The 16,421-nt window shown below is 41.4% G+C and overlaps 1 protein-coding gene across 3 annotated transcripts in view; it reads left to right on the forward strand.

Annotated features, from left to right (window-relative positions):
* Nucleotides 1-16,421, forward strand: part of il34 (interleukin 34) — an 87,894-nt gene that overhangs the window by 65,286 nt on the left and 6,187 nt on the right. For 2 of the 3 annotated variants that reach the window (XM_038274716.1, XM_038274718.1), the window contains exons 2-6: nt 2,445-2,548; nt 4,158-4,235; nt 4,439-4,516; nt 7,143-7,250; nt 11,595-11,778. In XM_038274716.1, the coding sequence (XP_038130644.1) occupies nt 2,445-2,548; nt 4,158-4,235; nt 4,439-4,516; nt 7,143-7,250; nt 11,595-11,778 (552 nt within the window). Of the gene's footprint in view, nt 1-2,444; nt 2,549-4,157; nt 4,236-4,438; nt 4,517-7,142; nt 7,251-11,594; nt 11,824-16,421 lie in introns of all 3 variants that reach the window. The other variant, XM_038274717.1, reaches the window with a different exon arrangement.

A 16,421-nucleotide genomic window follows, 5' to 3' on the forward strand; every position in this document is an offset into this window, starting at 1 on the left:
TGGGAAAATCCGTCTACAGCTACATTAACACAGATTCCGTAAGGTTTTAGTGTTTCATATGAATCAACATGCTGCATAAAGTTGGGACCTGGTCTTTTTTTAAACGATTCTGCCTCAGCTGTACTCCTTGCGGATCGAGGATTTTGAGAAGGTACCGGTGGACAGTTCTTTGGGACAACACTAAGCTAGCAAAAATGCATTTCAGATGCATTAATTCATAGCCATAAAGCCTCCCATGCTGGTTTAATTGCTCCTGTAGGAACAGGGCGATTTCCAGCAAGTCAGAGTACAGTGGGCTTTTTAGCCTAAGCAATTCTAAGGACTCACTGTGCAATGCTGACAAACTAAAACTAATTTCATCCACATTGAGGAAACCCAGTATTTCCCAGTGCTGCATACCTTAAAGGAAATAAGAAGCATATTGAATCCGTCAACGCACTCATTGTTCATGTTTCATGTGGTGTAGCTCAGCAATGACTGTCCTTCATGATCTGCTAGATATATTATCTTATGTGATCTTATCTCGTAATTATGAGGAAAGATCTCATAGTTAAGAGATAAAATCTCGTAATTACAAGATACCGATCAATATGCTTCCATAGAGTTTTTGGATAGATAATAAAAAAAACTTTATTATTTATCCACCAGTTGGAAATAAAAACAAGAAGAATTTGATTTTATTCATAACACCTAAGTTCTTAATGAGTAAAATGATATTTAAGCAGCTTATCTGATTGTCTCCTCTTTTAGTTTACTTTTTCTTTTTTTTTAAGATTCCTTACATTAATCTGAGGAACAGAGATGTAATCTTCCTTTACTGTAATTTGGATTTCAGGTTTGCATAAATCTCTATTCCCTTCAAATATAATATTTGATCTCGTTAATTGGACTTTTCTGCTGATAAACTGCTAACATTTTATGCTGAATTCTAAACATAATTTATAAAAGCGGATGGTTCTCTGTAAAATTTCATCTGTTTTAATTGTAAGAATAAAGGATCTGTGGACTATAGTAACACTTCCTACTGATGACTCTTTTCTATAAAATAAGAATTGATTTAATGCGCTTTAATAATTCTTTCCTTGAATCTACACATAAAAAGCAGGATTTTCCAAGATATCCAACTGGAGATTAATTTTCATTATTAATATGATTGATGTATGGCATCCATTTTACTATAAGATGAAAGTGAAACCGTTTTTACCTCCTGAAAGATGTTGGAAGTAGAAACTAAAGGAGTCAAATCTTCTTTAACTAACAGAAAACCTTTTTATCATCTTTTATATCCTCTGCTGTTTGGGTTTTTGTCACTGTCTTTTCTGATCATTTCTGAGCTGTTTATTTTATATTATTTATGGCTTTCCTAACAAGTTAATTTATTTGTGTTGGATTTCTTGTTTTTGTGTTTTTTTTTCTGTCTGTAAATTTTTATTCTCTTATGTTGATGCTAAAATCAAACCTGTCTGCATTGTATTGTATGCATATTTGGAAACAATTGATTGTGCCCTGATTGGCTGATATTTTTCTCTCCATAGCCAAATTCAGTCCAGCTCTGTTGGACTTTTTTCACGGTTGAGTTTAAATAATGAGCAATTTATTTTACGACTTGGAGCCTATTCGCTTTTATTAGTCCAGCCAGTTTGGTTTCACTAAACTGCACCCGTGATCACTGCGGGTTTAACTGTGGGAACAGCGGGGGGGGGGGGGGTGGGGGGGGGGGGGGGGGGGGCTATGGCTTTTTTTAGTTTGATGGGGAATTTGTATTTCTACCCCCTAAATACAGATGGTTATCTTGGTGGGGCTTTCCAGGATAGGTTATGGATTGGTTTTTGTTTTTCTCTCTAGGGTCATCATCTCTACCTTAGTCCCGTCTGTCCAAAGGACATGGCTCCAAATGTCTCCTGCTTTGTTCAGAACTGATGCTTCCATCCTCTTCCTCTGCCACAAACAGCCATGTCTGTTCAGAGTCCTTCTAACTGTCCTGTCGTGACCTTTGACCTGTAGAGTCTGAGCTGAAGCTCTTGGTTCTTTCTTTTATTTCTGAGCTAAATGTGCCGGGTCTTCCATTCCCAAAGAATGCCGACTGTTGAACGGCGTAGTGGTGGTGAAGGATTTTAATCGTTCAGAGATGACCCTGTTCGATCGGAGCAGAGCAGCTTCTCTGAGGTCAAACTGACCAAACTCCAGTATCTGATGATCGGTTATTGATGCGTCTGCTGACTGGTTGACGCCACATTTGTTAAAAATGAAAAAACGCCTGGTTTTCCTGTCCTCTCACTGGATTACCTCAAAGATGAGATGGACCAGAAACAAAGACCCGAGCAGAGACACGTGCATCCTTTAATGCCCGCACCCTGTTTAAAATCAGTCCTTCCTGCATGTCTGAGTCTGAGATGCACATGGTGATGACAGCTTGTACAGCTAATCTGTCCCGTCTTTTCTAGGCCTGCTTCTGATGGCTCCGGTTCTGATGGCTCCCACGCCGCCCAGCATGTGCACGCCACTGAAGACGCTCAACGACAGCCTCAGCCACAGGCGGCGGTTCATGGTAAGATGTTGGTGTAACCTGGAGGGAACGGATGAGGAGCAGCAGCAGGCGGTCCACCCATCGTCCTCTGACGTGGAAACTTGAACTTAGATGAAGGAAGGTGTTAGCGTTAGCTTAGCATCGACAAGGTGAGGATTGTGTGGTTTTGACAGGGTGACATGTGATGCTCAGAGTGCTGCAATAGGACCATTTTTAGGAAGATGTGGGACCCGGAGCCACAGGCATTATAGTGCCTTATCACCGTTTTTTCTTTTTTAAGCAGGCAGGTTTTTAAATATGTAAACAGCCAGAGGTTTATTCACCCCGTCCTGTATATATCTTTTTTATAACTGTTGTGGTTCCTAGAAGACCAAACCAGTTGTTGTTTTTTCTCTCAAAATTAGATTTTAGATCAAGATTGTAGGACTTGGTCAGAGGCCAAATGTTTGCAGTGAGATGACGGCTCAGGCTCGGAGGGGAAAACTTGTTTTTACGAGTAACCGTTTGCAGTCAGGACTCTTGATCAGACAGAATATCATTTATGAGAAGAAATACCACTATCACCTTCTGATGGGACAGTTTGGTTGCAAAAACAAGAAGAATAAATTATCTAAAAATTATGGGGATATTGAATAAAGATCAATATTGTAATATTGATTTAGACATATAGCAAAATATTTCAATCCTTCCATTATTGGATATCTCCTGGTTGGAGAAATGCAGCTCCTGGTTGGGCCTCCTTTTGCATGAATGCATCAGATCCTCACTACGGTTGACCAACCCTTGTCTTCTGGGACTTGGTCTCAGTTGGTTTTTCTCCCCCTCTCTATTTTTCTTAGAACCGTCCAAAGCTTGTCGCCGTGGTTTAGGTCAGGGGAATTTCCTGACTGCAGGTCCAAACGTTCTGATCTTTGAGCCACATTTTTATGACTTTAGCCGTAGGACACGGCGCCCCGTCACGCTGGAAGATTCACACAGTATCTCTAAAATGTTCCTAGTTGGTTGGAAGGAGCGGTTATTGCATATCATCAGTGAAAGTCACTTTGCACCAGGATGGTGTCCATCTTGGCTTTTCCTGCAGAATTTCTGCTGGTTTTGGTGCTTTTCTGGGACTGAAGCAGATTCTTTGCTGCACTTTTTCTTGTAGAGGCCTCTAATGCTCTTAGAACCACCAGGAAGCCCTGCTCTGGTTACTCCTTGATGCTGTAGATCTCAAAGCTGCGAACGTTGCAGCCGAGCATCTTAGCTTCAAGGTCCTGTTGATCCAGGAGAGGCTGCCTGCAGCTGATGCTAACTACCAACGGCAGCCATTCCTGCTAATAGATTAGGACAGAGATGGTTTCAGCTAATCAACTGGTTAGATTGATGGAGCATCTCAGCTGGACTCTGTTACAGCTTCATCTGTGGTGATGCTGATGTCAGCTGATTAGTTTGGGCTAAAATGCAGCAGAAATCAATCAGCCTTGAAGCTAAAAGACCATCTGATAGTCTTTCCAGAAAGCTAAAGCTGCAGAGTCGTTTCCACTGGTGCAGAAACCTTCCAGATATTTCGCCTCTGAACAATCCATTTCTATTCCTCACTCTGCAGTTGGTTTGATGCTTGATGCTTCTCTTTCTTTCTCCCTTACAGAAGCACAACTTCCCCATAAACTACTCCATCCGAGTTCATCACCAGGAGATCTTTAAGCTGTCAAATATCAGTAAAATGGTATGAAATGCATGATTTCCTACTTTCACAGCACAGTTCTGTTGGTTTATGTTGCAGTACATAGTGTCCTGTTCAGATCTGGATTAACAGCAGCAAAGACCAGTTATGAAGAGTCTGCAGAGCTTTGGCTAAAATATGGGCGCATATATGCCCACCTGTTTGTGTTTGATTACATTTAATGCCAATATTATTGTCTTCTTCAGAAGTTAAAGGTGGAGGGCCTGGATGAGCTGGTTCTTCAGAGGCTGTGGTTTCAAGTCAACCAAGGTGTCTTAAAAAAGGTGGGTTTCCCTTGGTACTAATAGAAAACTTAAGGGGTTCAAAACCTTGATGAGAAATGCTAAGGAAAAATCTGCCAATGTTGAAAAGAAATATATGGTTGGGGTCTGTTTCTGCTTATCTACCCAGGACGACTCTAACACCTTCACTAATGGCCGTCTTCTGCACAGACATAGTTTATTCACAAGCTGCCAGTATTTCTTCAGCAAAGATGGAGCCTAAATAGAAAAAATGTGATGGAGCCAGTTAATCGTATGGCGTAGAGAAGCAACGTTTGCACGTATCGATCTGGAGGGTGTTTAAGGGCTTTACTTAGGATTAAGTTTGTTGTTTTAAAGAGAGGAACATTTTTCCCAACATGAAAGTGTTTCAACATCTGGTGATCTTCCCAGGATCAGAGGACTTATTCAGAGCCTGCATGCTTAGAGAACTGACAGGAAAACTGAGGAGCTCCGTCTCCACAGGCCTCCTCAGCGTGACAGGAGAAAGCCTCTCATCTCTAACAGCAGTGAAGCAGAATGGACCGAGAGCCTTGTGTCTGCAGAAAACCAAGCACCACGAACTCCTCATGTCAGCTGTTACTGTAGGCACGGTAGTGGAGATTGTGATTAAGCCAACCATGAGAGCCTCTGCATCCCAACGCATTCTGACCAGCATGTAGACTCCGTGCAGAAAGAACAACGGCCAGGATTTGAACCCCTGAACTTCTTACTACTATAAACAGTCAGATTGAGAACAAAACCAAAAAAAAAAAGAGTATGATAGTGGCCAAAGGTGTGAAATCAGACAGCAAACCTTTGCTGAAGGGTTTCTGCACGACAGCTGTTATTAAAGATGTTATGCTTTATTCTAATGATGTTTGGAAGTTTCTGGGATAATGAAATGTTCATCTTGGGGATGAAGGTCACGGTTAAAGCTGTAGTTACAAACCGCCACATGGAGGAGCCAGACCCACTCAGATAATGCAGACAGAAACCATTATTTGTTATTGTTTCCTGTCGGATTCATGCTGACAATGTGTGCATGCCAGCACACGCAGCTCACCCAGCTTTTCAACGCCTCCTCCCAACAGTCGAAGCAACGAACCCTTCATGTTCTAGTTCACTAATGCTCCAAATGTTCCAGATCTCAGAGATAAACTGGATCGACTCTTGTTCTTGCAGGCTCTCACTGAGAATCACCCGTCAGGAATTAGGAGGATAAATGCCGTCCGCTTCCGACTAATATCTTCTCTAACTGCATTTGACCGACGTGTAACCTAATAGTGGCTGGTATTTGCAGCTAAGTGAGTTGATCTGTTATTTCAGTCAGCTGCAGCAAATCAGTTCAGAAATAAACCTTTAAAACTCATCATCCCTCTTTGTTTGTGGAAACATGGAAACCCCTGTTGAGCTTCTGTGATCAAAAGTAAACATGCTTGGTCGGGCAGCTTCCATACCTTTTCCATCTTTGTGCAAAATGTTGTAAAAGTCTTTCATCTTGCTTCCTGTCATGCGCTTGTTGTTTGAAACTGCCGACACCGTACTGTTGGCACGGCTCCGGGATAAATCTTCACTCTGAGCTAAAACTCCGGGTCGGTTTCAAAAGCACATCATCTGATCACACATTTTCCCTCAGAACACATAAAACAAGTTTAGCTGCTAAATGTCAACAGACCCTTCAGGGTTTTTTGAAGCTGCAGTTTATTTTTTCACTTTTCAAACAGCAGATAATCAGTGTTTTGATCGAAATGGAAATGCTTAAAATGAAACTATCTCTCCAGCTTTTCCTCAGAAAAAAAGCAACTTTTCTTCAACTTTCATTCAAATCCGTTAAATCAAACCATTTTTTTTTTTTTGTCGATTTGCTTTTCCACATAAAATAAGGTTTTGAGGTGGAAAAATGTTTTTGACTGTGATGAGATCAGAACAGAGAGGAAATTGTGTCCTCTTTGGAGCTCCGTACTTTAGCAGAAAAACTGTTTGACATTTAAACGCTGATTGGAGATTAAACTCTAAGGAACAAAGTCATCATTGTGATTCCTTTTTTTATTCAATATTAGAGATTTGTTTAACTTTTTAAAATTGAGTTTAGAATAAATCAAAGAAAAATTATGAGATTCGTTGGAGATTCGTCATGTCGACGCTGCTGCTCATGAACTGTAAAGTGCCGCGAGATGACATGTGTTGTGAATTGGTGCTATATATAAATAAACTGAATTGAATTGCTCTGCCATGAAGCTCTGGCCAAAACAACAACCAGCAGCCCGCTCTTCCAACAGGAGGAATCCACAACGCCCAGTATAAGGTCCTGACCTGTCCTCCAAAAGGTCCAGAGCTCAGTAGATCATCTATAGGAGGTTCTGACTGATGCTGATCCATGGAGCCTCCTTCTCCTACATGCCAGGACTTAATGGATCTACTGTGGTCTAAACACCGTGAGGAGGAAACATTGTGACTGATTAAAACCCTAAATGACTTCAGAAACTATTCAGTTCTCTGGAGACTTTGGAAGAAAATAGTTTTTAGTTATTTCATCTTGAAAACTCAAAATGCATCTTGAATGTGAAACTGGATGATGTACTTCTCCATCTAATGGTATATTTTTAATAGAAATCAGTCATAAACTGAGCTCTGGTTCTGATTGCAGATCATTCGGGTTTTACCGGAGAGACATCCCTCACGTCCGTACACGGCGGAGCTGGAGAGGCGGTTCAGGGATGCTGAAGGCGTCTTTGTTCACTCTCATCCTGCTGAGGTAGGACTCACACTTTACGTGTCTGCTCTAAGACTGCAGCCAAGTTCCCTTAAGACTGACCTTTTAAGCTAACAAACTAAATGTAGATCAGATCTTTGATCTGTTAAGGTTAAGCAGTAACAAGCTTATTGCTGGAAAACTGAGACATTTCTGCTCATTGCCTGATTATTGAGTCAAGTGCAGAAGAGGGAAGAATACCAGTTCTGTCCGTTCTTCTTTTAAAATGACTTATCTGGGGCAAAATAGCCATCAATGAAAAACTTACGCATAGATGTTGGAATACGTAAATCTACAGCAAGCCAGTAATGTGAATAAATATAATATTTGTTCCTATGTGCCTCATACAGACCTATGGTAGCTTTAGAGGTTACAATTTGTCATTCTAAAAGTGCAATTTAATAATTCACAAGAATGAATGAAGAACATCATAGAGGTATTACCAGGGGCGGATCTAAGATTCTAGGTGATCAGGGGCTGAGCCCTGAGGGTAAAGATGAGAGTGTAAACTTTCTGGTTAATCTCTGAAGTAAAATATGACAGATTACTGGATTAAGGATATTTATAGTATACTACATGCTATCACGCATAACAAGTTTTGAGAATTTGGAAACGGTTTCTATTTACTTACCAAAGATATGGGAGGACGAGAGAAGAGAATGGACATTTTAGCTGCCGGAAATAATCCATTCCCCCTCCATAACATGGAAAGAAATAAATGTACGTGCAAAATCTTTAACTGTGTTTATTCCTCTCTCTCTCTCTTCATCAACAACAAATCCTCTGGATTTGGTGACATTTGATCATTACTTGCATAGTTATAAGAAGGAAATCAAATATTTTAGCCACCTGATATAATCCGTTCCAAGTAGCCGCCCCCTAGATCTGCCACTAGCTGTTACACTCCTTACCAGTTGGCGGCAGTAAAGCCCATCAGTTTATCACCAACCTTCTTTAAATGAGAAGAAGAGAAAAGCGTGCATTAAACTGATGCCGTTTTTCAATGGCCGTTTCTCAATATGTTTACTTGTGCATTCTAATGTACTTGTGTACTTGTGAAATGTCATCAGCCTTAGCAATAGTACTGTTGCAGTTCACAAGAACAATTCTATTCAGTTTATTTCTATAGTGCCAATTCACAACATGTCATCTCAAGGCACTTTCCAGTTCACCAGATCATACAGTCAGATTGATTCAAAGTTTTCTATATAGGGAAAACCAGTTGATTGCATCGACTCATTGACTCTTCAGCAATCCCTCACACTAAGCATGCTTGTAGCGACAGTGGAGAAGAAAAACTCTCTTTTAACAGGAAGAAACCTCCAGCAGAACCAGGCTCAGTGTGAGCGGCCATCTGCTGAGGCCCACTGGGGTTCAAGGAGACAGAAGCAGAGATACAAAAAGCAGCTGTAAAAGGCAGACCGTCCAGGAAACACACAGCCAGGCAGACGAGCTCCGAGCCAGCTCCCAGGTCAGAGGATGAAGAGAGCACATCCAGTTAGTCACTGTCAGAGAAACAGGACTACACTGGAAAACAGGCAAATCTCCAACATCTATAAATAAAGGTGTTGATGGCAGCAGCACAGCTGATATTTCTCTCCAAGAAGACAGAGAATGGACAAAGTCCCCGGATGCTGTTCTCTTCCCTCCCTATTTACCCAGCATGCATCAGAGCAGACTTGTCTGTTCTTGAGATTGACAGCTGTCCCAGCATGCATTGCTGCAGCAGCAGCTTCCAGGGGAGCACTCACAGAGCTCAGACTATGAAGTTAAAAGTTCTCTTTTCTGTTGATTTTGTTCAGTAAAATACATTTTAAGATCATTTGAGGCGAGAATATTATACTTTAAAGCATCACTATGTGGTCCATTTACCGATTTAATGCGTAATAAAAAAAAAATAAAAAAATCAGAAGTTTAGGGGACCACGGCAACCAGCGGACCTCTGAGGCTAACGGCAGCCAGCGCTAACCGCCACCGGTCTGCAGCAGCCCTCTCTTTGGGCATAGCCATGTGTGAAGGACCGCTGGCTCTGAAGGCGATTTGTTTTGTTTTATTTGGCAAAATGTTCATTTGATTTATGTTTATCTGACTGTGTTCATTATTATTCCCCCACTAAATGAAAAGAGTAAGAATGTATTATTATCTAGAGACTATTAATAAGAGGAGGTGAAATGCAGCTCTAAATGAGCCAGGCATGTGGTGATGTCACGAGTAGGCTTCTGTTCCAATTGACCCATATTTATGCTTTGTGCTCCCGTTCTCCCCAAGTCCACACTTTTCTGTGTTCTTCTCAAGAACATACTTGGCGAGGAAGCGGGTCTTTACTCGCATTCTTGTGAATTGAGAAACGACCTAGAATGCAGTGAAAACATCTCAGGGAAGATGCAACATTTGATCTGAGGTTTTGTTTTCGTTCACCTCTTATTTTAAAGGAGGCTGGCGACGACCATGAGGTGCTTTACAGCCACCAACTGGTCAGGAGTGTAGCAGCTTTATCAGGCTGTCCACTCGTACTCGGAAATGTGTGATTCATGTATCTTTGTAACTTGTATTCTCACAGATTCAACATGATGTATGCCTTTTTTAGCTAAAAAACAAGGATAAAAAACATCTTAATTTATTCAAGTTGTGTCAAATCCCGACACTGACTAGGACTTTTACCTCATAGACTTATCTAAGCAGAGATTTATGCAGTTTATGCATATAGAGCATAGTGTGCATTAAAGGCCAGGCTGCCCTGCAGCCTCATAACGGAGCAGATATCTGAAGCTAAGACGGCAGGCTGGATCCAAAACTGATCAGTTATCTGATTCTGGATCATATCTCACCAGTCCTCTCGTGGTTTGGAGTTTAAAGAATTTCTTCGGTCCATAAAGTAATTGGTTTAACAGATGAACACAAAATAATAGAGGCTCTATTGTGGCTGTGAACATTTTTCCGTCTGTGACCTCTGGTCATTTTTTATCTCCATCAAACATAAGGATCTCAGACTGCCACAGTCACATTACTGAAATACTTGATCTTTACCTAAAGAGAAGTGACAGTAATGACCTTAAATCACATTAAAAGTTGTTTTCAAACCTTCCAGTAATTTCATAATTTTAGATCACAACCCCAAAGGAGCAGTGGAGTCTTCCTCTAAAATCCAATTAAATTCAGTCTATTTATTTAGAAACTATTTACAGCAAAGGTCAGCTGAAGTTTACCCTTAAAGTCTTTTTTCAAACTGACCCCAGTTCTGCTATGGAGGCATTAAAACCCCAAAAAGGAGAAATGATTAAAAACAGTTAGATTTCTGCTGATCTAATGGATGCTTTTCAGACATTTGCTTGGGAAGTTCTGGTCCTGGAAGCCAAGAGTTAACAGAGCTTAGGGATCCACTCCGTTCACACCTGTCAGCAGCTTCGAAATGTTTCAATCAAAGACAGAGAATACCTTTGGCCTCATTGGGTCGAGTTAATCAATAACTTCTGTCTTATCAACATTAAACCCAATTAAGTTATGCTCCATCCACCCATGGATAACATGGACACACTAGTCTCATGACTGTAATGAGCTTTGGTCATGTGGCAGGAATAAAAAGCATAGCGTCATCCGTATAAAGTGAGAGGCGTTCGTAGTTAAAACAGTGGCCTCAGAACAGTGCCTTGAGGAGCACCACATGTGGATTAATATTTACCGGATGAAAAAGACCTGAACCCATCCAGTAAACGTGGACTCCTAAGTCTATTGGTGTCTCCACTGAGACCCAGCAATACCAACGATTTAAGTGGATCCTGTCTGCTGGTGCGTCCGTTTAAAGCTTCTACTAAAGACCCCTCAGTGTCCGAGTAGGAAAGCATTTCAAAGATCTTCCTACTGCAGCGTGCCTCAGAGGTCAGAATACAGAAATACTGGACTTGTGCGGATCTGAACCCTGCAGAAAACTGTTTCTAGAAACAGAATAAGCCGTAAGAATAAAGACAGGAATAGGTCAGGATGAGTCAGGGTTTGGTCCGGATGTTAATGATCTGCTTCAATCAGAGCTAGAAGTTAGGAAGGAAGCAGGAGCAGGACTACAAATATTCACCTCTAACAGAAATCTGGTGGATTTGGGATTTAAAGCCTTTGAATATATTTATAGATGTTCTGCATCAAAGTAGGAATGTAAACAGGCTGGAGCCTCAGTGTCCCAAACATAAACTAAACAGAGCCTGAGAAGAGCGAGTTGAATTCTGCCGAGGTTATTCGAGGGCTGAACGGCGGGTTTGGGGATTTATCACGGCAGTCAGCCAGTCAGTCATCCATCAGTTGGAAGAAGGCCTGTCAGCCTCTCAGCTGTGTTTGTGGTTGTTTTGCTGTTTCCAGGTGTTTCAGCAGGAGCTTCCAGAGACCGTCCAGGACATTTGGGATCAGTTAACAGAGGAGCCCGACAGGGTGCCGGAGTCCAGCTGGAGATTGGCTTCTCCTAAATCCCTGGTGGACAACCTGTGCCACACCATGTACTGCCTTTTCTGGGACTGCTTTTCCAGCACAGAAGCTTCTCAGGACTGTGAGTTCTACACGGAAGATCTTTAAATCCTTCATCATCTTTCAGGTTGTACATCAAAGTCACTCGAGCGCATGAAAATGTTTCAGCAAATCAGCAATGACCTGAGTTCTTTATGAAACATGCATGTTTGCATGCTGATGTGTTGCATGTGGGGTTCGGGCTGAAGCGCCAAGCTGAGGTCCTCCTGCCCCTCACTCCGCCAGATGCATCCCTTCGTTATTCTTGTTTTGTTTTAGCTTTGCGATGTTGTGAAAGTGTCTCTGCAGCTTATAATCAAAGCAACATGATGCTTTGATGCTCCAGGTCGGGCCGCAGCCTCTGCCAGGCCATCTGGTCAGATTATGTGCCTTCAGGTTCCCATGAAGCCATATTAATATGTAGCCTGACATCCTGGAAGCTGCCTTACACAGAACCATGTGCAGAGCCGCCACTGGAAGGTGTTTGTGAAAGACATGCAGGTGCTCTGAGGAAAATCCTCAGCAGGTGTTCTAGCGGACCATTCATCATCGCCAGTCATCAGCAAATCACATGCAATCACAGCAAACCAGACCTCCTGACAGAATAAAAACAGCAAGTTCCATGCAGCAGGATTCTGGGTTTAAGAGAGAAAGGTCCTCTTCGTGATCTTAGCCTTTTCATCTGAGGCCCAGACATGTGGTGTTATGAGGAAAATCCTGCTGCTCCGTTTTGTTCTTCACATAATCTCTATTTGAACCACGTAGGTAGGATTTGATAAGGAGCAGTAAGAACACCTCCAGTTCCTGTAGCAGCAATATCAACTTCTCAATTTAATTCAGTTCAGTTTATTTCTATAGCACCAATTCACAACACATGTCATCTCAAAGCACTTTACAGAGGCAATTAAACCAGATCATAAATTCAGATTGGTTCAAAGTTTTCTATCTAAGGAAAACCAGTTGATTGCATCAACTCATTGACTCTTCGGTAATCCCTCACACTAAGCATGCTTTGAGTGACAGTGGAGAGGAAAAGCTCCCTTTTAACTGGAAGAAACCTCCAGCAGAACCAGACTCAGAGTGAGCACCATCTGATGAGGCCGACTGGGGTTCAAGGAGACAGAAGCAGACATAGAGGCAACTGTCAACCAGCTCCGCAGGCGGCCGAGTCCAGAAAAAAACACAGCTGGGAAGACAAGCTCCCTATATTTCTCTCCAGGATGGAGTCATAGCCAAACAGGGACAGACCAGATGAAGATACTATGAGGAGAAAAAAGCAGAGAGAGCATACAGTTAGAGATTGAACTAACAAGTATTGCAGAATGGGAGAATAAATATAGAATGAAGCAGAATAACGTCTTCCAGCAGTCTAAGCCTATAGCAGCATAACTACAGTTAAAGCTCCGGATAACCTGAGCCCCTCTAACTTTAAGCTTTATTGAAAGGGAAAGTTTTAAGCCTAGCCTTAAAAGTAGACAGGGTGTCTGCCTTACGGACTAAAACTGGTAGTTGGTTCCAGAGGAGAGGAGCCTGATAACTAAAAGATCTGCCTCCCATTCTACTTTTAGAAATTCTAGGAACCACTAGTAAACCTGCAGATTGAGAGCGAAGTGCTCTGTTAGGAACATAAGGAACAATCAGATCTCTGATATCAGATGGAGCTTTATTAATACTTGTTCAAAAAGCTGTTGCTGGTTCTCCGAATCCTTGGTTGGATTTTTCATTTACTCCAAACAGATTGCTCTTCTTTTTACAGTCCTTTAAACTTTTTGTCATTCGCTGCTTTGATCCCATTTTGCTTACATTGTTTTTAAAAGCATTGCTGATTAGAAAATCTCAAAATATTCAAATAATATTTCTAAGAACACATTGCAGGAGCCGCCGACATTTGCAACATAAATTTCATGCCAGTTTTAATGAAAAAACTCACGTTTTAAAGCTTCGATTCCAGCGACTAAATCTTCCCTTCCAGCAAAACCATCATTATTTCCATATGTCGAAAGTTTTCCATTAAATCTAAAATAGGCAAATGGTGAGTTTTCTGTTTGATTTACAAACATCTTATCAATAAATTGTCCTATTAGTAATGGATAGAAACAAATTGAATATAGTATAAATAAACTTCTTATTAATGTTTGTTTCAAGCATTTCAGAAATCCTGTTATTAAATGGAAAGTAAGAAAAAATAATCAGCTATTATTTACGGCTCTGAGCAGAAAAACAAGTGATCCTGCAGTAGACGTCTGCAGAGGAGCAAAGACAACTTTTCATGACTGAAATTCATTCTTTTATATTAAAGTTGTTTGTTTTTGTCTGTTACATACTTAAATAATGTGTGCCTTAAATAACATTAAAATCGTTATTCCCTCCATCTCCGTGGCAGAACGTCTTTTGTTATGGCGCATCTCAAACTGTCAGTAGAGAAAATGGTCTGCTCGTTTAAATGCAGTGACAGCAGTTTGCATGTCTTAACTTTTGTAGCAACCTTTTTTTATCATCTGAAACAGGAAAATTATTGCACTAATAATTCCTTTGATTTAACATTCATTATGTGGATTCTTTGAAAATTAGACCTTTGGCATCGAAAGGTTCGGATGCAGCTGTTCAGCTTTGGATGAAGCCAAAAAACAACGATTTTTAACCCAAAAAAGTCTTTAAATAAACAGGAGTTTTAAGCAGATCAGGCAGGACATGTATTAGTGCAGATCTTCATCTTTTAGCTTCTTCACCTCTTCATGCTATTGATAAATGATCTTACTGGGCAGTGATTCTGTGGAGCCAGATTCAGTGACAGTTTGTTCTTCTGCAAAGGAAAGAGGATGATGTGGAAACTCAGGATCTCTGGCAATAAGCAGGCAGACAATGAGAAAGTAGCTTAAAAGAAACAACTTAAAGGATCCAACAAAACAAAGAGGAGAACAGCAGCAGAGGAGAACACAGGTGCAGGTAATGAGGGAAGCACAGGTGAACTGCATCCACTAATTACTGGAAGGAGAGATGATTAGACAGTGGTGAAAGACACAAGGGAGAACTAACCCGAAAATAGGAGAATAATCAGCAACTAAGTTAAAGAGACAACTAAAAGAAGCAGAAAGTAATCAAGAGAAACAGATCAGAAAACACTTTGATGTCAGAAGTGGGGGGGACGCAAGTATTTTCTAATTCAGCTAACTTCAGCGTGTTTGACTGTTCAATCACAGACCCGATTCAGTGGCGCATCTCATGTTTGTAAAGTGAGCTTCTCAGGAGTGACAGTGTGACAGCCAATCACACAAGGAAAGACAGAGGCCAATCAGGAGCTTAGAGGCGGTCTGAACTCAGGCCAGAAGGCTTCAGTTTGAGCTACGAGAGTTTGTGTATTGTAGTGTAACATTGTTTTTGGACAGTAAAACGTACAGGGGACAAACACAGACTTTTGAAAAAGTCAACCCCCCCACCCCCCATACTGTTAGAGAAATTTATATTCTGTTGAACAAATGGTTCTCCCGGAATAGGAAAAGTCATGCTCTCTCCAGCCTGTTGCGGCTGACTGGTCATCACCTGTAATAAAACTGCACAAGGAACTGTAATGATGCTCTATCATGTGTAAACCTCTGACCCCTCCTGACAACTTCTGACCCCTCCTGTTACTCCTTTGAAGTCCGATAATAAAAGCAGCAGAAAAGAGAGGATCTGGCAGAGTTGACCACAGACTCCTCAGTGGGTCTGGTCGCTCTCCTTTCCTGCAGAAATGTAAGTTGTGGGTTGTCAGTCTGATTTCTAGGGCAATACGAGGTAATTATTTAACAATTTCACATAACCCCCCCAAGTTACATCCATGCATCAAGGTAAAGTTAAGAGAGAAGTAACATACAAAATATACAAAATAAAGCCAAAAAACCCAAACCATTAAGATCTTAAAGGAATAGTACACCCAAAACATGATTAGCCTTCATTTTCTACTCACCCCCATGCTGAACAACACCCTGGAGTACTTTTTTGATATCTCAAATGCATCTGGAGATCTGGGAGGCTTCTTGCTGTCTGCTGACATTCAAATAATGGAGGTCTATGGTGCCCGAGGCAGAAAGGTCCATAAAAGTCCACAAAAAACGTGTCAATATTCATCCATACTGCTCGTCCAATGTATTCCAAGTGTCCTGAGTGGGTAGCATCTAGAATTTACTCGAAACGAAGTCATTTAGAGTGTTTTTAGAGCATAAACAGTAGTGTATAGGATTTCCTAAAAGCGCGTTCACGATTCTACGGAAACCGCGGCAGACCAAACCAGATGAAAGTGCGCATTCAGCTCGGCAAAGAACTCATGCTCTTCCTCAACACTGAAGTCCTCAGACATTTTTCTTTCGTTGTTTCTTTCTTTGCACAGGTAAACAGCACATTTCTTCTTCTACGCTTGCATTATCGGCAGAGCAGACGCTGAATGCGCACTTTCATCTGGTTTGGTCTGCCGCGGTTTCCGTAGACTCGTGAACGCGCTTTTAGGAAATCCTATACACTACTGTTTATGCTCTAAAAACATTCTAAATGACTTCGTTTCGAGTAAATTATGGACGCTACCCACTCAGGACACTTGGAATACATTGGACGAGCAGTATGGAGGAATATTGACACGTTTTTTGTGGACTTTTATGGACCTTTCTGCCTCGGGCGCCATAGACCTCCATTATTTGAATGTCAGCAGACAGC

Source organism: Cyprinodon tularosa, unplaced genomic scaffold (assembly GCF_016077235.1).
Source record: "Cyprinodon tularosa strain WSP-4 unplaced genomic scaffold, ASM1607723v1 ctg927, whole genome shotgun sequence".
Classification (NCBI taxonomy): Eukaryota; Metazoa; Chordata; class Actinopteri; order Cyprinodontiformes; family Cyprinodontidae; genus Cyprinodon; species Cyprinodon tularosa.